Consider the following 27872-nt stretch of genomic DNA (forward strand, 5'->3'; position numbering starts at 1 on the left):
ATAAAGCACTGTTCCAAAGAGAGTATTCTGACGTTCTGCATATTTACAGGTCTTGCTTGGGAGCCACCTCTTATCTATCTCCATGACTCTTTAAGTACACAATAATACAAATTGGGTAAACACATGATGCGAGTAAGTTGTTACCTTACAAATTTTCTGCTCCTTTACGTCTATAAAATCTAAAATATTACTTGCAGAACAGATGTTCAAAAAGAGCTACACGAAAACAATGGCGTGATTTCAATTGCAAATGAGATCAGAATCTATTAGAATGTACAGAAAATGGACCAAAACGTACACCAAAAGAGGATTCTTCCCCTTCTTTTAAACCCCCTAAAGAAATAATAAGGAAATCATTCAGTCTCAATTTTGCTACTGGTTGGAGGTCGTCACCAAAATTTGTGCCTCCAAGAATCATGACTTCTAAATGAAGCACATCACCGATGTACTGGAGCTCCAAGCATTAACTTATAGTACTGGCATCTCAGGGTATGATCTCTTAACTTCTCTAGATGATGTTACAAATCTGTCTAGGTTCTTGCTACTTTTGTCATTTACCTGTCTTCCTGCATACTGTACATGTTAGTGTTACCTGTAAGTATTTACATTTAGTATTGCTGCCTTAACCTGCTACTGCTTCTTCTGCCACTATTACTAGTTCTCATTCCGCTACCCCAATCTCCATCTTCTTCATCATCTTCATCATCACCACCCATCATTCGACCACACTTCCTACTTCTTCTTGGAGGAGGGCGTTTCCTTTTGATGTTTGCTGTGTATACTGCATAGTCCACTGTATCTTCCTTCATGGCATTCTTGAAATCCTACAAAGAATGATAATCAAAATGCAACAAATCACATGTTTAGTCTAAAGGTTGTCTCTGCGAGTGCATCCCAATTATGTTGTGAAAAAATATAAAACGCGAGAAAGAGGGGGGTTTCCGAGCAGCCACCTTAGTTTAGCTGCAAAGTAGTCTATCTTTCCAGAATGAATAGACGCAATAGATAAACAAGTACCGCAGTAACTTTGACTCATTTACTTAATGCTGTTTAATCCTCCTACTAGTGCAAAAAAACTCCTAATGGCCATGGTTAAAATAAGGGGAAATATCACATTTGTAGAAAGAGCGATTAGCCTAATCACATAGGGATATTAAGATTTCACTCCAGCTTGTCTATTTGGACATAACAAAAGCTAATTACAAAGTGAAAGCCCTAGATTTGCAATCACAACACAACACCTGCAATTAGCAGATACTAAGGAAGAACTATAAGCTTAGAAACCATAAATGAGCGAATAATTGTCTAGGCATAATCTACGCAACACATATAAGTGTAATATATGTGTTCTCTCAGGATTACAAAACTCCCATAGACAATTAAACATGCAAGTCGATGGACACGTACATAGCATCACCGCTGCACTTGATTTACCTGATATCTCCGGACAAAGTCTTCATAATTGTTTGGGGGGTCAATGTTAATTTCCTTCACATTGAACTGAAGATTTTGCCTGGAAAGACCTTCCCCGGGTTTTGGGGGTTCATTTGGAGAATATGCCTGATGAAATAACCAGCACATATAAGTACCAGGTAGATGCTGCAAGGCATTCATTTGCATAGTTAGAGGCAGAGTCAATCCAGAAAGGCAAACCTGACAACGGGCATCATTTAGATCATACACAATCTTGAGGTGCCTCTTTAGCCTCAGAAGCAACTGTAAAGCACCGGCTGCGAGACATTCCACCTGTATTATGCATAGTTGTCAAACAGAAGAATCAAAGTACTCGCCATCTATTAGCTTTGAAAGTTAAGAGGTAACATGTGAACTATAAAGGAGACAACAGTCAAGCTCATAATGACATATTTCACGTGCTCTGCATGCCACACCACACCATGCTCATATGGTTAGACTGAACTTGATGGAGAGAGCATACCTGGATCATGTGCAAATCAACATTGGATATGCCATGTGGATTTAATGATGCCAGATGGGGCATATATGAATCCACTGATCCATAATCTAAACAGACACGATCCCTTTCCAACCCTTCCTGGATTTCGTTGGTAACCATTGCTTCAGTCTCACACTTAATAGGTTGAGTGGGCTCTGTTTGAATGCTCCCACTTCCATTTATTTTTTGACTACCTGCTTGTAAAAACTGTAAAAATCCTTTCATATTTGCCTCCACTGTGCCAGCCCTAACTTGAATAATCCGATTTATAGAATAGATCAAATAAAGGGGCTCATCAGGCGATGTGAATGGAAGTGAAGCAAGAATTTCAGTGCAGTATCTGGAAGAGAGGAGGGGAAAAACAAATTCAGGATCAGTAGTCCAGATTAATGCAAACAAAATAAATATGGAAAAGGTAACCAACGTTAGGGTCAGTAATCCAGATTGGTGCATACATTAAAAACGAGACTACTGAGTCACTCAAGCTTGGTGTATCAAATTTGCGCACAACTGAGGCTATAAATTTGTTCCTTGAAAGACGATTTCCACGGATGAGCTTATAGATTCTAGACACCCCATGCTTTGCATGATCAAATGAGCCAGGGTCCGACTTTCCTGACATGATACCTGGAGCTTTAGACTGAGCATTTAAACTTTGAGAACCACCTTTATTCATGGCTTGTATGAACATAAATGACTTTTGTAGACCATCACCAAGACGGCTCTCAAAGAAGGATGGATACCTGAAAAGGAGCCACCGACAATTAACATAAACCCATTATATCCAGAATAATTCTAGATTCTAACAATACAGAGAGCGTACTTCTCATTCATGTTCATCAACAAATGATGAGCCAGCTTTGAGTTCACCTCCTGAGGATCTATTTCAAGCGCTATCAAAAAGGGAACACAAGTAATAGGGTGGACAAGACCTTGACGCAATACAACTTCCACAATCTGTTTGAACAAATTCAAAGGTAGATCAGAATAGGAATCTACCCCATAATTCGAATGGATGAAAAGATCTATCTATAACATTGAGAATAACTACTCCATGCTTCAGAAAATAGCATTACATAGAATTTCCAAATACTGAGGATCGATATGGGGAAATGTAACACCGGCAGTGAACAGACCAGCGCTTAGACAAAATGTCCTATAAGTGGGAGTGAGTTCAATACATACGAGCAGCTTAATGAATCAGTTTTTACAGGAAAAGAAATAAGAAAAATTAGGGAATTACCTTAAGAGCAGACTGACGCACTTGTTCATTCACATCCAAGGATCTTTCTAAGATTTTAGCCCAATACAATTGAACTATTCCCCCACAAATATTGGTATCACCAGCCCCTGCAGCAACTGGCACACTAGGGCCACCAACTGCCGTCTTAGCTACTTCATTTTCACTTGCATTATCTGTTCCCATTTGACTTTCAGCATCAAGAAGATACTCATACATGTTTTGCAGTGATTGCATCTGGTCCACGAATGATTCAGTACACAGCATTTCAAAAGTATGACAGAAGCAGAAAAGTTACCTTGAGTCGTGGATCAGTATTAGAAGAAAGTGTGGCCTCCAGGATTTTCCCTACATCCTTTTCCAGCATACATTCTGGCCGAGCAATTAAAACATAGCCCAGTGCCTGGAAAGTTACAAAGTTACACAGGTGATGATTACGACATACATGCAAAAACTTTAAGGGAATAGCAGGACTCACCTGCAATGAGCGGACCTTGATAACAAAGTCCTCGGTCTGAAGATATCTCTTAAACAGGTTGATGCTGCTAGCAACATGTGAGTTGTTACTGGAACCAGATACATATAACAAAGAGCTACTGTAACGTATTAGCAAACCCAAGCAGAAAAGAGACCGGCCCACTTGCTGAAAGTTCTGAAAAAGAACTAAAGTAAGCAATAATGCCATATAGATCACAAAACAAAACACGAAGAGCAACATCTGTTTTTTCCTAATAGAGATCAGAAACTTCATGGGGTATAACGAACCTGTTTATTACTGAAACCTAGGGCATCTAGGCGTTTGAAGAATAACTGGATAAGGTGTTCAATAATAGTTGAACCCTTTCCAGCAACTTTACTCACAGAGCAAAGGCACCTGTAATTTTGTAAGCAAAAGCTTATAAGGAAACAACTGAAGCATGGAAGATGAAGTTGCGAGAAATTTATGAACAGAAATGGTTAGTTCCTATATATAGCGAGAAGAGGGTATCAATGAGAGAGTAGATACTTGATGCAAGCATGGACAACAGTCAAGAAAGAATGCCGAACAATCATTTGCTTCAGATCTTGCTCAAGTTCTTCAGCAACACTTTGAGGAAGCTTCCGCAATAAAGGCAAAACAGAATCAATTACAAAAATTATACTCTCCAAAAGCTGGGCAGCAACTCGATTATCAGCCTACACAAGAATCCAGAAGAACAAAGCTTATCATAACTTGTTCGTAGTATCGAACTTCTAAAAGTACACTACTCAATAGAAGAAAAGGAGGAATTGGGAGGCAATAGCAGTGACGACCATAAGTTAACAAGCGCGTACAGCCAATCTTGGATAATATTTTAGTATGAAGGAACATCCACCCTCTAATACACAAACTGGATACGCTGTAAGCATTTTTCAATCTATCCATCTCCCACGGACTGATACATTGGAAGGTCAAGGTAGGACACAGTCAAATCATCTCAAGCAACCTCTCATTTTATCATCTACTTGGGTTACTTGAGCCATATGATCAATCATTTCTAATCTAGTCCAATTTTGTATGATTGTACATTCATCTCAACATTGCATCTCTACGACACCAATCTTTTGGATATGTTGGGCCTTAGAGGTATATTCTTTCCCACATAACAGATTGTTGGTCTCACAATCGTTCTATGAGACTGACCTTTCACTATGTTAGGTATCTTCCAATTGCATAGCGCTCCTATAACACACTAACACTCTCTCCTTTCAGTTATCATATCTTAATTCGATGAGCTACACCTTCATCAATCAAGCTATTTCTGAGAAGATTAAGCTTATGCATCTGGAGCCAATTAGCTTCTTCGTTAATGAAGAGCTTACATTGTGAGCAGAACTATTTATTTGAATTATTAAGAAAGCTGCCCTCCATTCCTGCTTTGAGGAGTAGATTGAAGGGGTGAACTTCACTCGCTGGGTATGGGATTCATTCACTTGCATTCCTGCTAGCACTACAAAAAGCTCTGGTCTTAACGCGCTTACTACTGATGTACGCCTTTAGGCACCATAATCTCGTCCAAACTTAATTCACTTTTGTTCATCCAATGAGGGCTAAATTACATTTATTCTGTCTGTCTCCATTAATACAACTTTTAATTGACTCCTCCTACAAGTTCTTCAATTAATACAATATCATTTGTAAATGACATATATCATGGAACCTCACCCTATGTACTATTAGTTAGCTTATCAATATAAGGCAAACAAATATGGCCCAAAGCACATCTCTAGTGCAACCCATGATTATGAGAAATTCCCTTGTATTTTCTCCTACTATTCTCACACTTAAGATAAATCACTCGTACATATCCTCTATGTCATTTCCATATTTGATAGATTTGTTTCTTCTCAGGCACCCAAAAAAGCAGAATGTTTTGTATTTTATCATATACTTTTTCGGTAAATTAATATCTATCAATATTTAGCAAGAAGATAACCTTAGTTGTAAATTAACCAAACATAAATCCTAAATAGTTCTTTGCCACCATTGCAATAACTGCATTGCCCAAGACCATATAAGGAGATCAAGGACCTCAAATCCCACCGATGTGGGACAACTCAACAGCAATAACTGTATATGTCTGCTCTACAACCATCCTTTCCCAAAGATTCAATTGATTCAAAATTGCAATACCACTATAGTTCATACAACTTTGAATATCTATTGTGCTCTTATGTATCCCAACCAATTCTTCACTCAATTTAACATTTTTCCGCTTCCTAACATAAGATTGAATAGCTTGGTTTCCGAAAATAGTACAAAACATGGTTGGTATTAAATGATAACACACATGTTTCTCGTATGCTGCTTTCGGAACTAAATAGACTAAAGTACTATATCACCTTCAAGTTGGCTACATAGACAAAACTGCACATTCAATATGTGCATTGTACTTGAAACCCAAAAGAGCCATTTGTACTATATCCCTTTCAAGTTAGCACACAGAAAAAACATGCACTGTTGACACCCAAATGAGCTCTATGCACTATTATCCCTTGTTTATACCACATGTTTCTGGTATGATGTCTATGTAGCAACAAACTTACAACATCTCAAATTAGTAGTGCATGCACCAAATGCATATGCACACAAAAGATGTACTCGATTCCATTACGAAAATCAAAAAAACAACTTTTGTTCTCCGAAAATTAGAAAAGCAAATTTTCTCAACAAGAAGAGAAGAAATAACATAGAACCACAGCGGAGTAGCTTAAAGACCAAATAGATGCACAACCTGACTCTTCAAATAGGGTTGTAGCGTGACCACAAACTGAGAAGGATCAGAAGCTGGTGCACATAGAGTAGGATCAACAACACAAAAGGCATGCAAGAGCCTCATGTATGGTAGCATGTGCACCTCTCCTTCTCCAGTATTCATCTCCATCACCTGTAGAGGAAGATACTTGAAGATTCTATTTAATAAAAAGGAAATCTATATATTTAATAGGAACCATCCTACAAATCAGACCTGCAATATTTTCTCCAATAAGCACTTGCACATCAACTCGCAGCGCCTACGAACCGAAGCAAGGGACACAGGGTTGATGCCAACAGCTTTAGCAGATTGTGAAAAGAAATCAAGAGCTATGTTGCGTTTAATCACAGTTACAAGAGGTTGAAGACTGGGCATCCTTCTGAGCATTTGAACAATTTGCTCTGTTTTCTTAGCCACCTCAAGTGGAACAGAACTTCCATCTCCGAAAAATTGATGCTGTGAACCAGAAGGTTCCTCAAACCAAAACTCATAAAGTGTCTTGCAGACCAGGTCCTATAAACAAATAATAGAACAGCATCTAAGAATTGCTTCTATGCTACTGGACTCTAGCCATATAAAGCATTGTCCACATCAAGGTTATTCAATGTGACATTGAATTAATCTTCAGGCAAAACAATAAAAGTATATAACCAAACTCAAAATTGTGAACATGACTGCTTGTTCCATCCACTCCTTGATTGACAGACCCCAAAATATATCTTGCACAGAGACCAATGCATTCACACCCAAAACATGCTACCAGCCACCATTTTACTATGATGCAGAAAATGTTTTAGATGCAATGACACAAAAAGTACTCTCTCCGTCCAAAACTATAACCCCCTTAACTTATAAATAGATCCAGAAAAGAAAGTAAGTCTGAACAATAAGTTGCCAAAAAATTTCGAATTTATTGCAGACCTAGCATAAGTAAATTAAAGAGTAGACAAACCTAACATATATAAAGAAATGTGGCCCTTAACAGCTTTTTCTTTTAGAAAAGGTGGTCACACAGTTCAATATGGTATTAAAGTAAGTAGAAGTTGGGCTTCAAACTTAAATTTACCATCACCAATTATTAAAATAAAAAAAAAAAAAAAAAACATGTGCTTGCTCCAAAAGAAATAGCCAGACCCACACACTGGGAGTGTTTAAGACCTAAAATAAATAAGTAAATGTGCACACATGACATAAATAAATAAATGCGCTTGCTGTCTAATACTTCAAATTTTTAGATGATGTGGTCGCATGCTTCAACAAAAGTAGTACTTTAAAAGTGGAAAAAAGTTTGTGACAAAGACATCACCTCAGAGTAAAACCAACATTAAATGGTAACTTGCTTTCTGTTCAAGTTTTTGGAGATGAAAAACTTCTCAATCCAGAGATAGGGGAAAAGAATTCAGACACGGACTAAAACGTGCTGGCTCAATTGAATTGAACAGAGAGACTAGTTGCTTTATTGCTTATATGGTACTCTATTCACCTGAACTTAGTTGGCAGGGTTTGACTGGAAACGGAGTTCAAGAAAATTTACACAAGCCAAATATAAATAAAATACTGAAAGTACCCCCACAAAAACAATTTGTTTTGTATTAAGTGGGATCAACAATAAGTCATGTCAACATATGATCTAAAAATACCTAGTTTCTAAATAAAAATGTGTACAATAGACTCTTGTGGTCCGGCCCTTCCCCGGACCCTGCGCATAGCGGGAGCTTAGCACCGGGCTACCCTTTTATCCAGGCCAGCTTGAGCGCACCTCGACTACTGGTGGAGGGATGGCTTGTTTGACTCCTTATATGGTCTTGGACAATTTTCACCTTATGAGCTAGCTTTCAGGGTTGATTTAGGTCCAAGGTCCATTTCTTCACAGCAAATAACCTTTGAGGTTTTTCTTCTTCAATATTACACTTCTTCATTTTTTATTTAACAATAAATTAAATACTTAAATCTTGTTATACAAAGTTCAAAATTAATTTAGAAAAACCCCGCCTACTATCCAGTCCACCAAAGTGGAGGGTTTGTGGGCTGGATCGGGCCCCTTCCCACTTGTATAATGACTGGCTCGGGACCTGCCTGCTAAATTGGGACAGGCCTATCAACCGCACCAAGGAAGTGTCTTCGTCTGAATCGATGTTTATGGGCCAACCGACCCGTTTGTCAGGTCTAAAGTATAATGATAATTATGGTCAATCATCGGATGAATATACCTTACAAGTTCTACATTTATCTGGCGCAGATACTGTTATGGTCATGTTGTTTTTATCACCATTAACCAAGGACCTGGGCCAAAAGAATGAGCTAGAATGTTAAACGGGAACAGAAATTGATTTGACTACTTCTACCTGTACACTGGATTCCTCATCATTTACTCGGGAAATAATTTCAACGCAAGCAGTAGTGAACTCCGAGAAGCTAGAATTTGAGGTGCACATGTCCCGAATGATTTTGATAGCACGCTTCCGCACACTAACACCAGTATCCTTTATTCTTTCCGCCAACTTCTCAAAGTACTGTGCAACCAAAAGAAGAGTTAGGAGGACAAATACTGGCATCCTGAACAAGGTATCACCACAAGCTTTGTGGGATCAAATAGATTTAAATTCAATACCTTCAGACCAACATCAGGATAGGAAGCAATATGTCTGCCTACAAGTTCCAATGCAGCTTCTCGGGCAGATGTAGCGGAGTCACAAAACCTCCCTTCCACTGCTGTTTGGACATGCTTATCACCCAAAACCTCTGGATCAACATTTATAATGATACTAACCTGCTCTCATTATGGCACAAACAAGAGGAACAGAAGATAAGTACTCCAAAAGTTGGAACAAAACAGATACTCCCTCCGTTTCAATTTATGTGAACCTATTTCCTTTTTAGTCCGTGCCAAAAATAATGACCCCTTTCCCTATTTGGAAACAATTTACCTTTATGCAATGATTTATAGCCACACAAAATATATGTGCTTCATTTTACACCACAAATTCAAAAGTCTTCTCTCTTTTCTTAAGCTCCGTGCCCAGTCAAATGGGTTCACATAAATTGAAACGGAGGGAGTATAAATTTTAGAACAAGTATGCAACCGACTTACTGCTCGCAATGCTTTTGCACGAATGATTGGAGAGTTCTCCCGCAAACTTGCCTGTAAAGCATCTTATAATGAGTATAAAAAAAATTAAGTTCTCGAGAAAAAAGGAGAAAGTGCTACTTTACCAACCAGAAGCACTTGCAGAATCTTGTCAAATCCTCTAGAGAAAGAACTATTCTGTCCCAATGCTAAAGTTAGCTTTTTTGCCAACTCTCTCGTCATTAGTGAAGAAAGAGAACCAGAGTCACGCACAATTGCTTGTGACTTTAATCTAGCAACATAATACATGAATTTCTGCTGAGAATTAGGGTCATCTTTGTACCAAAGGCAAAGATAGAACCTGCAATGCATTATCTTCTCAGGAATGGTTATCAAACAGAAAAATACTAATAGCATAAAAATATTTATTTCAGAGAAGCACTGACCAGCGAGTAAACAGATGCCCATCATCCACAGCCGCAGCATCGTGGAGATAATTCAGTAGTAGCTGCTGAACAGTCTCCAAATTTGTGATTGCCTCAGTAACTTGTGAAGTCTTTCCTGACTTGTTACGATTATTTTGACTAGCATCCTTGGACTGAGACTCACAATGTGATTTCAATACAAGAAGTTGCTTCCTGGAGAAACACATCGGACAATGAAAGCCGCGATTAGGAACATCATGACCCCTAATTCCGGTACAGTCAACATGAAAGAGTCTCTGACAACCATGACATCGAACAAGTGATTTGTCAACTCTGGTATCCAAACAAACAGAACATGCATCCTTGGGAATAGTCCGGTCATTCATGTCCTCGCTTCTCAACTCCTTCACAATCCAGAATTTCTCCTCCCTACAGTGGACTGCATCCTGTTTCAGCCTTGCAGCAATTGTGCCGAGAAGGTCAATGGCCATTGAACGAACAGAAACATCTTTAGATTTCAACCCAGCATTTTGAAGAAGTAAAACACAAAGAACCTGCAAATAAGTGTATCTTTAACATATAGCCAATGAAGTGGATTATGTTTAGAAATATATCCGCGTCTCTAATACCTCCAGAAGAGGAGCAGAGGCAGGATATTCAGGCAAATTCAAAGTAATCAACAGATCAATGACAAGATTCTCAATCATTGTCTTCAACTCAGCTGCCTCTTGATTTTTTGTGTTCGTTAGACGTTGAAGAACACGACTCCAGAAAAGACAGCAAGCTTCAGTGATGGACTCATAGGATTTGATAGGGTAACTGGCATCAATTGAGACTTCCAGTGAAGGACTGTCAGATGCTTCCCTCAAAACATCCGGAAGGTTTGAACTGCTGTGAACTATTTCAATCAGAAGGCCAGTGATGAGCTGAATTTGCCTCTGCTCTTCATCAGGAAGCGGATAAGTTCTGGGCATGCGCTTTGAAGAGGGTAACTTCAAAAGAATCTGAAGTGCCTCATCCATTATGTAAGCACGATGCTGTGTGTATGCATAAAATATCTGGACACTCAACAATGTATGCACAATTAAGTTCCAAAGCAGTCACTTTTAATTTAGACTTAAAGGCAAACTTATAGTAAACGTAGCTTCATTACCCGACTTATTAAGCTTATTGATTCCAATTGCAAACGCTGGATATTCTCAACCACAAGCGTTGTGAAGCAGGTCTTGATAAGCTGGAGAATGCAACTGTCAGGTAGGCGCTCTATCGTGCCCAACTCCTTAAGAAAACCAAGAATCACACAAAGCTTCTGAAGTATATCACTAACAGCAGAAGAAACCCTAAAAAAGTAGAGACACCAGCATGAGGTGATAGGACCATTTAATAGGAGAGACAAACAATACTCATTATCAAGGACACCAACTTATAATCATACTTGTTTGATGTTGATTTCCTTGGTTTCACACTCCTAGATCTCTTCTTCTTATTTGGTGAAACAAAGTCCCCATCAGCCTCTTCATCTTCTTCACCTGGAAGCATATGAAAACATAGGTAAAGATTTATCTCTAAGTAAAAGAATATGAACTATATCTAGCAATACAATACTAGGGTTTAATTATAATCGACGGTCTTTTTCCAAGATTAGCCAATTAACAGAGACAAAATTGAACTATTATACCTATGTGACAAATTGTAATCAGAACTCACAGTTGTAAAGCTACACAAACTAGATAAAACAGAGTGTCCAGAGAAGAACAGAACAAGGAAAGTGTATGGTAATTGATGGAACAAACGTTTTACTGTACCAGTTATCCATGCCACCCTCAAGCAATAAACAATAATGATTCCAAAAGTTATCCCCTTCACGTCTTCTCCAATATAGAGTGATTTAATTAAATACTCATCAAAATAGAATGATTCCAGAACCAACACAGAAGTTGTCACTTTCTTAGGTGGATAGTAAACAGAAAGCCAAGATTGGAAAAGGTCATGTGATGAGAGAAAAGGACTGACAATAGCTACGGGCGAAGTTCAAAATATGAACTGAAAGAGGGAGAAAAATAATTTGGCCACTGCAAACTGACGGTTAGATCTAATTTAATATACTCTACTTCCATATTTTGGTTGGAACACTTCAAAACTCCTTACTGGAGTTCCCAACCTGTTTTCAGCTCTGCAGAAAGATTCTTTCAGCTATCTCCGAGAAACACACAGGCTAACCATTCAATTCTAGACATCACCAAGAAGTTTCAAAATCTTAAGATTGCCATTGTGCTAACATTCCCTTTAACTTTATCATATTTTTTATTCGGTTCACAAGATGTCTTGGGGTAAACACTTAAAAAATCTACTGTCTATAAATTCTACAAGCTATAGAATTTCTCTACTTTTCATTTTCAATTCAATCTAACTCGTTCCTTTTCCTTTACCTGACTTCACAAATTACTGAGAAGTCAACTATCTAATGACTTCATAAATGTCCAAATGAAGCCCTAGTATACAAACAATCAATAGTCCAGCTCAGAATCCTACCTTCAGGAACCCCTATGTCGGTTGGTTTGTGCAGCGCACGGTATACGGGATCACTACCAAATATAACATTCATTACTTGGTGCCGAGAGACGTCCATGATTCTTTCAATGATCTGGTACCAAAGACCATGGTCAGCTGGAAAGTTAACATACATAAACGATACATGCAAAGATACCAACAGAAGAATCTCAAGGAAATCTTTATTTGCAATTAACAAGACACATGTAGTAAGAAAAAAAAAATGAGTTAAGAGCATACTTCTTCTTTGTATAACTGCTTAGGCATCCCACGGTAAGCCATTATAGCTAAAGTTGCATGAATGGACTCTAAAGCACAAAAAATCGATGACACGACCTCTGTATCCACCTGCATAACAAGGGAAAAGCAAAGCTTTGTTATTGATTATGGTCATGACAATATTATAAAACGACAATCATTAACAAGTGTGGCACGTCGACAAGAACCAAAGATTTCCAGGCGATAGCATGATCCAATAACCCTCCATAGGTTAATGACCAAGAAAAGGCTGGTAACTCATTGTTTCTGAGAGAGTTAATAGAAAATAGTGGGAGCCCAAGTCGAAACTTAACTGCAAAGAGGAAATTATACAAGAAACCAAATGGAGAATTGTCTGCACTGCAAGTCGAAAGAATAACATGAATTGCATAATTGCTAACTTACCTGTTCATAATCATTAATTGATAAACCTTCTGCTCGATGAATCTGGTGATCTAAGACCCTGAGTGATCTCATTAGAGTATCAACTGGAATTAAATGCAGTGCTTTCTTTGCTCGGATAGATGTGATTTCATTCCGAACAACTTTAAGATCTGCCAAAGACATTGGTAAAAATTCTCTTTCATCCCGCTCATCACCAAAATTTTCTGCTCTGCCACAAAAATCTTCCAAAATCCCACAAAAGCCTGCTGCAACTGCATCTGAGGACAGGAAATATTCCCAAATCATAAAATAGCCATCTAGAACCAAGAAAAATTAGAAGTGCAGTTACCGAAAGGGAACCTTGACATTCAGAAGCATCAGGACCACTTGATAGTAAATTGTTCTCCCTTCCTTTCTTCTTGACTTTTGGTTTCCTAGAAGATGCGGTAACATCCTGCAATTAAGTGCTAAATTTTAGTAAATACAATAAATCAGCCACTGTATTGACTGTTTTCAAACTTACACTAGTAACATGGTCATGCTGATAATCGTGGATCTCTACAGTGCTTCGTTGTGGCAGTTGGACAGCAGGTATGCTCTTAAGAGGACCCGAATTAGCCTTACGATTTTGTGCAGTCTCCTTAATGTGGCCTGAGAAACTTGAACAATGTGCTATATAGTAAAGCCAAGTAATATAAATGACCTAATAAACCGTATCACTCAATTGCAAAAATAGCACATTATTTTACAACCAAGAAATCTCAGATGGATAATGGTGCATGGTTCGAAACTCAGTGGATAATGAGCTCGCACCTCTACCCTTCTCCACTTAAATACCAAGTTTTTTTTTTTACCACGGCAAGGTTTGAACATGTGACGTGCGCTTACCCACACATTTTACCACTGGGATAAGCCAGAAATAGGACATTTTATCTAAAGCCAAGAAAGATAAGATTGTTCTAAAGCAAAACCATGAGTAAAAAGTAAAATCAGATCTTGTTATGTTTAGGTTAACGAAGTTAATACCTCAAGAACAATGTTAGTCCAAAATAAACCAATCACTTTCATGAGCTGCATTCAACATAAATAATCGTGACTTCATATTGGAGTTAACAATCACAAAGAAGGGGTGAGTTGATTTCAACTACACTTTCCCACACATTGTTGTCGCTCAATACAACGGGCATCCTTCAAATACTATCTCAAATCATCTAAAAGAACTTGCATAGAACCAATGATTTATCCTTGCGAAAGAATGAAGAGAAAATATGGGTAGAATATTAGTTGGTGCTACACATTGTATTAGCAAAAGGATGTACCACAATCCACAAGCACAGTCAACTGTCGCGAAACTCGGAGATCTCCCATATGAAATCCAAAAGAGATAAAGGGCCAAAACTTTTGCTCAAAATTCAATAGCACCGATTGGACATGGTAGAAATCAAACATAGGAGATTGAAAACAATGAAATCGACTAAATAGGACTTCTTTACCTGCACCTATGCAAGCAAAGGCTTCAGAGTTACATCTAAGCACTTCATTATAGAGGTCCAGATTCCCCACAAAGCCATATGGTTGAGGACTCGCATCAGCTCTAAGGTTCCTGCAATAAGAATTGATAAGTCAAAAATATGTAGAGCAGAAAGTTCTGCCGTTCTATGGTCTCCTTTTAGGTAGGATGCAGGCCTAGCATATTCAACTGCATGTATGTCTTCCTTTTCTTTATCTTCTCTTTTACTCGAAGGTTGGGCACTTATGAAGAAAATAGTCCGTGCTTGCACTGAAGGATGTGTAGCCTAGCGATCAATGAAGTTAGAGAAAACAGCAAACAAGGGTTCAAATCCCACACATTGATCTCCTGATGCTCAAAAATTAGTTTGTAAATGGTATTCATCCAAAGGCTTGAAACTATGGAGATGCAATTGGAAATAGGTTTTAGTCTTGTTAGTACGATGGTTTTGAACAATTGCTTTTCTAGGATTATTTTGACCTTATCATAGATTTATATTCGAGTTAAAATATAGAGACCTTTTAATAATAATAATAATAAATATTGTTATTATTATTATTCCTTTAGTTTTAATTTATGTGACACAATTTCCTTATTAGTCCATTTCAAAAAGACATTCTATATTTGAAAATAATTCAACTTTAAAGTTTCCCTTTTACTCTTATGAGAAATTGTTATAGCCACACATATTAAAAGTCACACAAAAGCTTTTACCCTTTAAACTTTCAAGACCACAAGTTTTAAAAGTCTTTTTTTCCTTAAACATTGTTCTGAGTCAAACTACGTCACATAAATTAAAACGAATGGTGTATTAAATATTGAACTTATTTTTCTTTTCTTTAATAACGAAACTTTTATTTTTATTTGATATGATGATGACATAAGTTGAGCTTTAATGACAAAAAATGATCAGTGAGGATTCGTATAGTGACCCCAACTTGTTTGGGACTGCGGCGTAGATGTTATTGTTATTGTTGTTGTTGGTCTACAGCACTTGTAGCATGTAATTCAATCAAGTCAATGTTGCAAAACCTAAACAACGAAATTGCTCAAACTAGAGAATAGAATCAACTCGACTGCAATATGAGAATATTTGTGCCAAAGAAAAAGAATCGCAACTCGTATATATCTGTGGTCTGCAGCACTTCTACACATTTAGTTCTACCAAGTCAATGTTTTCAAAGCCTAAAAATAAGTAATCTCACAAACCAGGAAAAAAAAGAGTAAAATCCGTGCCAAAAAAATTCACAACTAAATATATATATGTGGTCTTAGAACACTTGTACACATGTAATTCTACCAAGTCAATGTTGCAAAGCCTGAAAATAAGTATTTTCTCAAACCAGAAAAAAAAAGGACGCAATCTCGAGCTAAAATGAGTAAAATTTGTATCAAAAAAATGCACAAGTAATATATATTTCTGGTCTACAACTCTTATGGCGTGTAATTCTACCAAGTAAATGTTGCAAAGCCTAGAAATAAGCAATTTCAAAAATAGAAAAAGAAAGACGAATCTCGAGCTAAAATGAGTAAAATTTATGCCAAAAAAATACACAGCAAACACACACATGCACACACACGCACGCACACAAAATATATACACTTCTGGCGTGTAATTCAACAAATCAACGTTGCAAAGCCTAAAACTAATAAATTTCTCAAACCAGAAAACAAGGAATAAATTAGAGTTCAAATGAGTAAAAAAAACAGGTCAGGTGTACAGGATCTTTCCCATGCATTAATGAAATTATTTTACTTTATCAAAAAAATGATTCTTCAGCACAATAAACCTTAGTTTAGGGCTTTAAGCTGGACCAGAATATTGGAAGGTGACATTGCCAATAAACAATAATCACTTAGTCTCTGAAATTATTTAATAAAATGAATATTTTCAACACAACTCTAATGCAAAACATGAAGTATTTCACGTTATGACTAAAGAACACTTCAAAAGCAGCTAGAATCCATTTTAACTTAAAAATCTATTATTTGCCCTAGTTTATAAGCTAAGTAACATTCATTCGGTCTTACAACCAGAATTACTTCCCATCTACAGATTGCTCCACAAAAGCGTGATTAAGTGCAAAAGTTACTATGCTACATCTATCTATAATGAGTATTCTCTTAGAATCTTCACAGGTTATGTTTTTCTACAGTTGGAATGCTGTATTACTTTTCTGCCCATACTCGGTGAAAATATCACTTAACAGATAATTGGATGCTCTAGGAGTATAAGAACTTTAAAAAAAAAATTAACAACTTAAAAACACTTAACAGAATATACCTACCAGGCAAAAAAAAAAGCTTTTCATTCATATTCATACCCAAAATCATCTGAAAGATGCAAAATCAGAGCTGAAGAATACTTATTGCACTGCTTCTACCAAGTCACCGGAAAAATAAGAAATTGCTGAAACCGGTTAAGTGAAGCAATTCAACTTGAAATCTATGTTGCTCGGACTCTCCAAAAGTGTTGTCGCACCCGTGTCGGATCCTTCAAAAATACACTAAATTTGGAGGATCCGACCTACACCCAACAACATTTTTGAAGAGTCCGAGCAACATAGCTTGAAATTAGTAAAATCCATATGTCTGAATTCTGGAAAACTCCTAATGCGTAATTCTACTGGTCACTGTCACAAAGCCCAAAAATAAGAAACTGCTCAAACCATAGAAGCGAATCAATTCGACCGTGAAATTCGTGCCCAAAGAATCACAACTAAGATATACCCTTGTTCTGGAACACTTCTAACGTGTAATTTTTACCAAGTCAATGTTGCAAAGCCTATAAGTAAGAAATTGTTCAAACAAGATAAAGGAGCAGCTAGAACTTGAAATGACTAAAATTCCAGAAAAGAAATATCACAACTAATATATGTCTGTATTGAGGAAAGCTTCTACGTGTGGTTCTACGGGGTCAATGTTGCAAGGCCTAAAAAAGTAAAGTAAAAATGTTGCAAAGACTAAAAATAAGTGATTTCTCAAAATAGAAAAAAAAATATGAAAGCTAAAATGAGTAAAATTTATTCCAAAAGAATATACAACTAATATATATTCGTGGTAAAATTAAAGGTAAGTTCTATAGAGCGGTGGTCAGACCGACTATGTTGTACGGGCGGAGTGTTGGCCGGTCAAGACATCCCATGTCCAACACCACCACAATGTCCATTGTAGTCCCGCGACCAAACCCCCAGCGGAAAACTCCTCTCCACGCGCCCTCAAGCACCGAACAGAGGGAGAATTTTTTCGGCGAGATTTGTACGTGAGCCACTTTTCTGGCCGGCAAAACTCCTTGAAGACAGCTTGCTCGTGAGGTGATTCAGAGCCTACCCATTCAGATCCTATCACATTCCAACGATTTTTTCTCAAATTCCGACGAGTAGTGGTTTTTCCGGCGAAACAGTTGTCTAGTCACTTTTCCAGCCATTTTGTTCACACTTTGAAGGTCAAGCAACAATCTTAGACCAACTTACTACTAGTTTAATGACCGGAAACAACAGTATCAGTGATCATTATAACACTTGGTTACACTTCTTTGAAAAGGTTTTTTCATTTTTATTTTGAAAAGGGCACTTGGTTACACTTCTAATTGCCTGGTTTGAAGGTATCATTGGTATTCTTCATCAGATATTTGGTTTTGTTTGGTTGGCCTCTCTTAAATCTATTATAATGCCCTAGAGTATTTATCTTTCCCATTTTAGCAGTTTATGAACTCTCATGGGATCATTAATCAAATATCTTGTCTGAATACATCTCAACAAAACGAGGTAGCTAAAAGAAAAATTGACATCTCATTGAAATTGCCCGTACCCTACTCGTACAATCTCATGTTCTGTTGCGTTTTTAGGGAAATGCAGTTCTCACATCTTGTTATCTTATTAATCGTTTTCCATACTCAGCCATCCAGAATCAAGTTCCATTCTCTGTCTTGTTTCTCCACTCACCTTTGTTCTCTCTTTTACCTCGTGTCTTTCGGAGCACGTGTTTTGTTCATAACCTTACTCTAAGGAAAGATAAGTTAGCTCCTCGTGTTCTTAAGTGCGTATTTCTGGGTTACTAGAGACCTCCAGCGGTACCTTATATCGTTGATGTTACCTTCTTTGAAATCCAGCCATGCTTCACAGGTCCAGGTGATCACTTAAATATTTTTGAGGTGCTACCAATTCCATCTTTTAGAAATTCAGTCACTATCTCTCGCTCATCTTTCTCCACAACTCCAGTTCCACCACATACAGCTTCAATTCCAACACTTACAGCTCCAATTCCAGCTCCACCACCTATAGCTCCAATTCTATCACCTAGTCCGGTTCAATCTTCTACAGCTCCATCACTCCTGACTTATCATCGTCGTCAGCGTCTAGCATCCGGTTCAGATGATTCACATCCTATATCGGATCCTTCACCTTGCAGACTTGTCTCCTTCTAGTTTACCGATCACACTTCGAAAAGGTATTAGATCCACTCTTAATCTCAATCCCCATTATATTGGTTTGAGCTATCATCATTACTCATTACCCTATTATGACTTTTGTGTCATCTTTGTCCTCTATATCTATTCCTAAGTCCACAGGTGAAGCGCTATCTCATCCTACATAGCGACAAGTCATGATCTGTCTGCAATACATACTAGTGATACATGGGAGCTTGTTTCTCTACCTCCAGGCAAATCTACTCTTGGTTGCCAATGGGTGTGTGCAGTCAAAGTTGGTCCAAATACCAGGTTGATCGACTTAAGTCCCGTCTTGTTGCCAAAGGGTATACTCAGATATTTGGACTCGATTACAGTGATACTTTCTCTCCCTTAGCTAAAATAGCATCAATCCGTCTTTTTCTAGCCATGGTTGCTATTCGACATTGGCCTCTCTATCAGTTGGACATTAAGAATGATTTTCTTCACGGTGACCTTAAGGATGAAGTTTATATGGAGCAACCACCTGATTTTGTTGCTCGGGGAGTCTAGTTGCCTTGTATGTCGGTTGCACCGGTCACTCTATGGTCTAAAGCAGTCTCCTCGATGTTGGTTCAGTAAGTTCAACACAGTTATTCAGCAGTTTGGCATGACATGTGGTGAAGCTGATTATTCTGTATTTTATTGGCATTCTGCCTCAAATCTCTATATTAATCTAGTGGTTCATGTTGATGATATTGTTATTACCGGCAATGACCAGGATGGTATTACTAAGTTGTAGCAACATCTCTTTTACCACTGTCAGACTAACGATATGGACAAATTAAAGTATTTTCTGGGTATTGAGGTTGCTCAGTCTAGCTCAAATATTGTGATCTCACAACGGAAGTATACCTTTTTTTTTATAAGTAAAGATTTCATTAAATAATTACCAAGATGGTACACATAATTACATGAAAGAAGGCTCCAGAATAGCCGGTTACAATTACTTTCCAAACATCTCAATAAACCAAATATTGATCTACATTCTCCAAAATATTGCTCTTACACCAGAAATACAAATCATGCAAACAATTGTTCTTAATTCTAGAGATATGTGTTCTTTGTCCTTCAAAGCATCGTTTGCTTCTTTCCCGACATAAGGTCCAAAAGATACATAGAGGAATGGTTTTCCAAAATTGTTGTTGTCTTTTAGCTATTCTTTGACTCTGCTAACTCTCCAGCAAACTCCTAACATTGTGGGGATACTCCACAACGGAAGTATACCTTAGACATTCTTGAAGAGACAGGAATGATAGATTGTAGACATGTTGACACTTCTATGGATTTGAATTCTAAACTTCTGTCAGGACAGGGGGAGCCGCTTAGTGATCCTACAAGATATAGGCGACTGGTTGACAATTAAATTATCTCACAATGACTAGACCTGGCATTTCCTTTCCTATGAGCGTTGTGAGTCAGTTTATGGATTCTCCCTGTGATAGTCATTGGGATGCAGTTGTCTGCATTCTTTAGATATAAAATCAGCTTCGGGCAAAGGATTAATGTTTGACGATCAAGACCATGAACAGATTGTTGGATACTCAAATGTTGATTGTACATGATCACCTTCTGATAGACGTTTTACGTCTGGACATTGTGTTTTAGTATAAGGTAATTTGGTATCTTGGAAGAGCAAGAAACACAGTGTGGTTGCTCAGTCTAGTGCAGAAGAAAAATATCGAGCAATGGCTATAGCAACATATGAGCTAATTTGGATCAAACAGTTCCTCCTGAGTTAAAATTTGGTGAGATCAGCTAGATAGAAATCAAGTTGCATTTCATATTGCATCAAATCCGGTGTTCCATGAGAGAACTAAACACATTGAGATTGATTGTCACTTTGTCAAAGAAAATACTCTAAGGAGATATTGTTACAAAGTTTGTAAAGTCGAATGATCAGCTTGCAGATATTTTCACCAAGTCCCTTACTGGTCCTCGTATTAGTTACATATGTAACAAGCTCAGTACATAGGATTTGTATGCACGGCTTAAGGGGGAGTATTAGATAGTAATGTAAATAACCCTAGTATCACATAGAATAGGTGTAGAATGTGTATTGTGTATAGTTATAAATAGGGCTATTATAAAACACAAAAATAGAATATCAATAATATATTTTTTCCCATACTTTCTCACACCTGCAATTACCTAAGTGACCTAATTTTGCGAATAACAACTAAGATAAATCAGTGGTCCGCGACACTTCTAATGTGTCATTCTACCAAGTCAATGTTACAAAGACTAAAAATAAGCAATTTCTCAACAAAAACAAAAACAAAAAGGAAAATTAGAGCTAAAATGAGTAAATTTTATGCCCAAAATAATACACTACTAATATATGTATATGTGGGCTTACAAAACTTGTATCATATAATAATACCAAGCCAACAATTTAAATTATATACACCGCAATGAATTTTTCAAACTAACAATGAAATTGAACCTGTTATAGCAGATTACTAATCATTTATTCTAAGTTACCAATAAATGCTATTGAATAAAGTTACCTAGGTGACTTATTTGTGTAAATAACAACTGAAATATATCCATGGTCTGTTACACTTCTAAAGTGTCACTACCAAGTCAAAATTGCAAAGCCTAAAAAACTTTATCAAAATAGAAACAAAACAAAGAGACGAAAGCTCGAGCTAAAATGAGTAAAATTTATGCCAAAAGAAATACACACCAATATATATATATATATATCCATGGTCTACAACACTTATAATGTGTAATTCTACCATGTCAATATTGCAAATCCTAAACCCTCAGGGGTTGGCCTGGTGGCAATTGACTTGAGCCTTGGGGTTTGCTCTCTTTCAAGGTCTCAAGTTCGAAACCCACTGGGTGCAAACAATTTCTGAGGGCCATCGGACCGGGTAAAACCTGAATTAACCGTGGTGCACTTGTGGGAAACTCCTTGTCGAGGGCCTGTGCACCCCCGGGATTAGTCGGGGCTCAAAGAGACTCGGACACCCGGTGCAAAATCAAAAAAAAAAAAAAATATTGCAAATCCTAAAGCCAATAAGTTTCTCAAACTAGAGAAAGGAAACAAATATGAGCTTAAATGAGTAAAACGCTACACTTCTACATATAATTCTACCAAATCAATGTTGCAAAGCCTGAAACGAAATCTCGAGCTAAAATGAGTACAATTGTGCCAAAAGAGTTCGCAACTAAGATATATATGTGGTCTTACTATACTCCTAGTGTGTCATTCTACCTGCAATTACCTGACTAACCCAATTGTGCAAATAACAACTAAGATATATCAGTGGTTCGTGACATTTCTAGTGTGTCATTCTACTAAGTCAATGTTGCAAAGACTAAAAACAAGCAATTTCTCAAAATAGTCAGAAAAAAAACGAAATTTAGAGCTAAAATGAGTAAAATTTATGCCCAAAAAAATACACTATTAATATATATTGGCAAAATACATAATTTACACCCTAAACTATGTACCAAATCCATGTTACACACCCTCAACCTTTTCATAGTGTGTCTAATACATACCGGTTTGGTCTTTTTTCACCTGTAAGGCCCTGTAAATTTTACCTAAAAACTCGGGACTTCGTGGTGTCGGGGTAGACTTACGTGTTCATGATTGTAAAGATTCAAGCTCGCTGCAGTATGGACTTTTTGGGTTGAACGGTGCGTCGGGGAGCAAAGGAAAAATTATTCGCGCTGGGTAGACACTACCGCGCCGCATGCCGCCCCATGCGGTGCGCTTGTGGCGATTTCCAGAACACTTCGAAAAAAGGTTTATGGGCACATTTTTCACTGCCGCGACGCCCCATGCGGCGCGGCTGTGCTAATTCTGGATTTTTATAACCCGACCCCCATTTCATTTATCTAGCTTAAGGGATCGTTTTTGGGAGATTTTCTAGTGTTTTAGAGAGAGGGGAGAGCGACTCTAGAGAGAAGAAAGGGAGGACTAAGGTTTTCACTACTCTACCTTGAATCAAACCTTAAAATTTCATCAAAGGGTTGTTAGGGCTTCAAATAGGTAAGAATTTCTTTCCTCAATTCTTCAATTTTGAAATTTAACTAGAAATGGGTTTGGGCATGGGAGTTGTCCATCTTGCATGCATGTGTTATCAAAGGGATGTAAGGAGATTGTTGAGCTAAAAATGGTAGATAATGGGTTTGGGATGATGGAATCCTCCATAAAAGGACCTTGAAACTTTAATTCACACCTAGTGTTTGATAAATGCTCAAATGAGCTAGAACCATGATCATCTTCCTAATTTTGGTTCAATTTGTTACATTTCTAAAATATATTGTAGTTGTTAAGATTTCCGGAACATTTTAGAGTGCAAGGAAGCTCAAGTGAGGTATGTTGGCTAAACTCTTCTTTAAGAATTGAACCCCTCATTACCCTTGTAAGTTCCAAGATGTTTATTATAAATCAAGTATTATGAATAAGTTTTGTGACAAAGCTATATGTTCAATTCGTGTATCAAATGCTCTTATCATGTTGTATTATAAATTAAGGATGTGTTCCAAACTATGGATTGTATATCTACATGTTATAATTCCAAGTCGTGATTTATGTGAAAGTTATTATGCCAAACTGTGTAGAAATTGTGATTGGGATTACACCGCCACTCGCATACATTGGGGCGAGTCGGCATGGCCGCTTTGTGTAGGTTTTTGGTACTATGGTTATATCCCCACCCGCATACATTGGGGTGAGGCGGCAGGGCCGCTTGAGTAGAGTTATGGTATTGTGTTTACACCTCCACCTGCATACTTTGGGGTGGGGCGGCGGGGCCGCTTTGCTAAAGATGGTTACAGAGGATCTCATCTTAAATTCTATAAATGTTATCGGCAACTCTTGATAAGCTTGCTTTGGCTTAAACAGCTATCTATGATATTCTATTGTCGCCATGATTCATCATATTCATATTGTACTTCCGAGTTCTTAAATTGGTGTTTGGTTTTCATACTAGTACTATTCGACATGTACTAACGTTCCTTTTGCCGGGGGCGCTGCATCTTTAATGGATGCAGGTGATTCCACAACGAAGATATTGACCAGTAATAGCGGTGCCCATTCTTCCCGGCTGACTTGGTGAGCCCCATCTCATTCTGGGGTTGTGCATCTTTTGTTTCGTATGTGTTATCGTGTTTTGAGGTATAGCCGGCGTCTTGTTGCCGGCACTATCATTGTACTCTTTGGTATCTTTAGACTTTAGAGGCTCCGTAGACTTAGTGTAGGTTGTATATGGGTGTTGGGAATGTTAAACAAATTGTGTTGTGATTGAATCACTTGTTCCACTTTGAACCACAAAAGTGTGTGTGTGTTTTGAGATTTATTAAATGAAGTAATTAATGGTAATGAATTTGGTATTGCCTACATGATCTCCTTGTTGGATAATTAATTAGGTATACTCTTAAAATCATGGGTGAGTTGGATAGAAAGTATTCAATAAGCTTGCTTGACCGGGTTCACTCGGTTGAGCGTCGGTCGCGCTCCCCAAGTTTGGGGCGTGACATGACCACTTTTTCTAAACAAGTGTATGCTACGCTACACGCCAATAAGATTTTGACGTGTCATTAATTAAAAAATACTAGAAAAGATACTTCATCTTCCCAAACCAATAGCCGGAAAATCCTTTCAGAGCAAGCAACCACCATTTTCAACGGTCACCCAAAAACAGCAAATTCATTTCATTTTTCGACTTCACTGTATCAACAACTCCATCGTGACACCATTCAACTGCTCTCATTTTCCTCCATAACCACCAAGCTTCACTAACTCCTCTGTGACACCACCATGGCTTCCACCTCCCCAATCACCGTTTTCAACGGTCAACCCACCATTAAAACCATCACCATAACCCAATAATCCTTTCAGTAGCAAAAAAGTATATGAAATCATCAAGAATTACAAGAAGATCGAAACATCAAGAGAACCCAGAAGTTGAAAGTGACTAAAGATTGTTGTTCAGAGAAACTCTTCAACAAATTAAGATTTTTCCATTTAGATTATGAAAAAATATACTAGTAATTTTGGGAAAATTTGGATTCCCAAATAAAATACGCAGAAGAAGCATCCTGGAAGCTTTATTAAGACCCGATATATCTTCAAGCTTAGGCTTTAGTGAAGGATGGCTCAACCCATCAACAGGATTGAGGTCAACTGAACAAGCATTAGCAACCATGAGAAGCGAAACAGAAGTACAAAAGTGTAAAAACAAAAAAAAAATCGAGAGATTTAATGATGTTATTTATGGGTGTTAATTTTGGGACTTTGTGAGGAGGGGAGGGCTGAATCGGGAGGTTTAGGAGTGGAATTGCAGGGGGCGGGATGTGGAATTGCAAAGGGGCAAAGGGAATGGAGGATTAGGGACCTAATAACTAAAAAAAGGGAAAAAAATTGACACGTGGCATTCAGATAAGAATTTGGATAAAATTTGCAAGTTAATGCGCTTAGTAGCACGCGCATGCTACATTACTGAAATGGTGTGTATTAAGCACACTCCGGAAATCTTGAGCGTGTAAAGTGTTTTTTCTCTGCAAAAAGTGTGTAACTGGGATTTGGTCTGTAGCTCCGGGGGTAACTTACGTATTTCGATTTTCGCCAATATATATTTGTGGTCTTACAGCACTTCAACCGTGTAACTATACCATGCCAACGATTTAAATTATATACACCATAATGAATTTTTTAAACTAACGTCATTTATTCTAAGTTACCAATCAATGTTATTAAATAGAGTTGCCTGCAATTACCTAGGTGACCTATTTGTGTAAATAATAACTAAAGTATATTTGTGGTCCGCTACACTTATAACGTGTCATTCTACCAAGCCAATGTTGCAAAGCTTAAAAAACTTTCTCAAAATAGAAAGGAAAAAAGGGACAAAATCCCGAGCTAAAATAAGTAAAATTTATGCCAAAAGAAATACACACCAATATATATCCATGGTCTACAACACTTATAGCGTGTAATTCTACCGCGTCAATATTGCAAAGCCTAAAGCTAAGAAGTTTTTCAAACAAGAAAAATGAACAAATTTGAGCTTAAATGAGTAAAATGCTACACTTCTATATACAATTCTACCAAATCAATGTTGCAAAGCCAGCAACAAAATCTCGAACTAAAATGAGTACAATTTGTGCCAAAAGAATTCACAACTAAGATATATATGTGGTCTTATTACACTCCTAGCGTGTAATTCTACCTGGAATTACCTAAGTGACCTAACTGTGCAATAACAACTAAGATATATCAGTGGTCCGCAACACTTCCAACGTGTTATTCTACCAAGTCAATGTTGCAAAGCCTAAAAATAAGCAAATTCTCAAAATAGAAAAAAATGAAATCTCGAGCTAAAATGAGTAAAATTTATGCCAAAAGAAATACACACTAATATATATCCAAGGTCTACAAAACTTATAGCGTGTAATTCTACCACGTCAAAATTGCAAAGCCTAAAACTAATAAGTTTCTCAAACCAGAAAAATGAACAAATTTGAGCTTAAATGAGTAAAACGCTACATATACATATAATTCTACCAAATCAATGTTGCAAAGCCTGCAACGAAATATCGAGCTAAAATGAGTACAATGTGTGCCAAAATAATTCACAACTAAGATATATATGTGGTCTTATTACACTCTAGCGTGTAATTCTACCCGGAATTACCTAAGTGGCCTACTTGTGCAAATAGCAACTAAGATATATCAGCGGTCTGCCACATTTCTAACGTGTCACTCTACCAAGTCAATGTTGCAACGCCTAAAAATAAGCAATTTCTCAAAATAGAATAAAAATGAAATCTCGAGTTAAAATGAGTAAAATTTATGCCAAAAGAAATACATACTAATATATATTCGTGGCCTACAACACTTCGAGCGTGTAATTCTACCAAGTCAATGTTGCAAAGCCTACAACTAATAAGTTTCTTAAACCAAAAAAAATGAACAAATTTGAGCTAAAATCAGTAAAAGGCGACACTTCTACGTCTAATCCTACAAAGTCAATGTTGCAAAGCCTAAAAATAAGCAAATTTTCAAACCAGGAAAAAAAAAAGGACCAAAATCTCGAGCTACAAATGAGTAAAATTCGCCAAAAATTAATAAATTTTTGAAACCAAAAGAATGAACAAATTTCACTAAAATGCCTAAAATTAATGCAAAGACTTACAAATAAGAAACGTCGGTATTGTGAAGCAGATCAGCAATTTTGCCAGCGTGACCGATTACGTCACTCCGATTCAAGGATCTCGATTCGCTTTCGTCGAACAGCCGAAGGTCCTGATCGAGTGCACCGCAGAACACTGGAAGCGACGGTAACGGCAACGACGGCGCAGTTTCGGAGTGCACCGTATTCGATAAGCCTATGCCTTGAGGTACACCACTGCCAGTTGAAAAATTCGCCATTAACGGAGCTCACGCAAAAAAAAATACGCTTCTTTAACACTGTGTTTAACTGTTAATTGACATCAAATTTTGGATTTGAGAGTGTGAATCTGAATCTTGCAGAAGAAGTTTTTCAAATTGAGAGGAAAAAGAAGCCCTAATGGGATAAATTCAAATGGCGGGGAAAAAGAGTAAGTAGAAAATTTTGGGATTTTTCCGGCTCGTGTATGAAGGAAGACTGAAGAGAAAGAACAAGTTACTGAAATACCCTTTCGGGGTACAAAGAACGCTGGGGGGTCTGTTGTGTACGATTTATTCTTTTCACGAACCTTTTATTGTAGTAATACTAATTTAATAGAATGTTCGCTAAATTTTTTAAATTAATATC

At 37.5% G+C, this 27872-nt stretch overlaps 1 protein-coding gene across 1 annotated transcript; it reads right to left on the reverse strand.

The window, feature by feature from the left end:
- Nucleotides 1-217: 217 nt before the first annotated feature.
- Nucleotides 218-27727, reverse strand: LOC104085663 (sister chromatid cohesion protein SCC2). The gene is made up of 28 exons (XM_009589756.4): nucleotides 27270-27727; nucleotides 14647-14756; nucleotides 13677-13804; nucleotides 13514-13607; nucleotides 13175-13431; nucleotides 12752-12859; nucleotides 12494-12605; nucleotides 11397-11490; nucleotides 11115-11301; nucleotides 10591-11019; nucleotides 9983-10515; nucleotides 9687-9897; nucleotides 9561-9611; nucleotides 9081-9239; nucleotides 8815-8982; nucleotides 6683-6982; nucleotides 6449-6601; nucleotides 4201-4370; nucleotides 3960-4068; nucleotides 3673-3846; nucleotides 3493-3597; nucleotides 3198-3431; nucleotides 2778-2911; nucleotides 2410-2697; nucleotides 1937-2294; nucleotides 1654-1746; nucleotides 1435-1560; nucleotides 218-824 (listed from the first exon to the last, which is right to left on the reverse strand). The coding sequence occupies exons 1-28, from the start codon at nucleotides 27503-27505 to the stop codon at nucleotides 609-611; spliced, it is 5337 nt and encodes a 1778-aa protein (XP_009588051.1). The 5' UTR covers nucleotides 27506-27727; the 3' UTR covers nucleotides 218-608.
- Nucleotides 27728-27872: the final 145 nt, after the last annotated feature.

Source organism: Nicotiana tomentosiformis, chromosome 9 (genome assembly GCF_000390325.3).
Source record: "Nicotiana tomentosiformis chromosome 9, ASM39032v3, whole genome shotgun sequence".
NCBI classification, from domain to species: domain Eukaryota; kingdom Viridiplantae; phylum Streptophyta; class Magnoliopsida; order Solanales; family Solanaceae; genus Nicotiana; species Nicotiana tomentosiformis.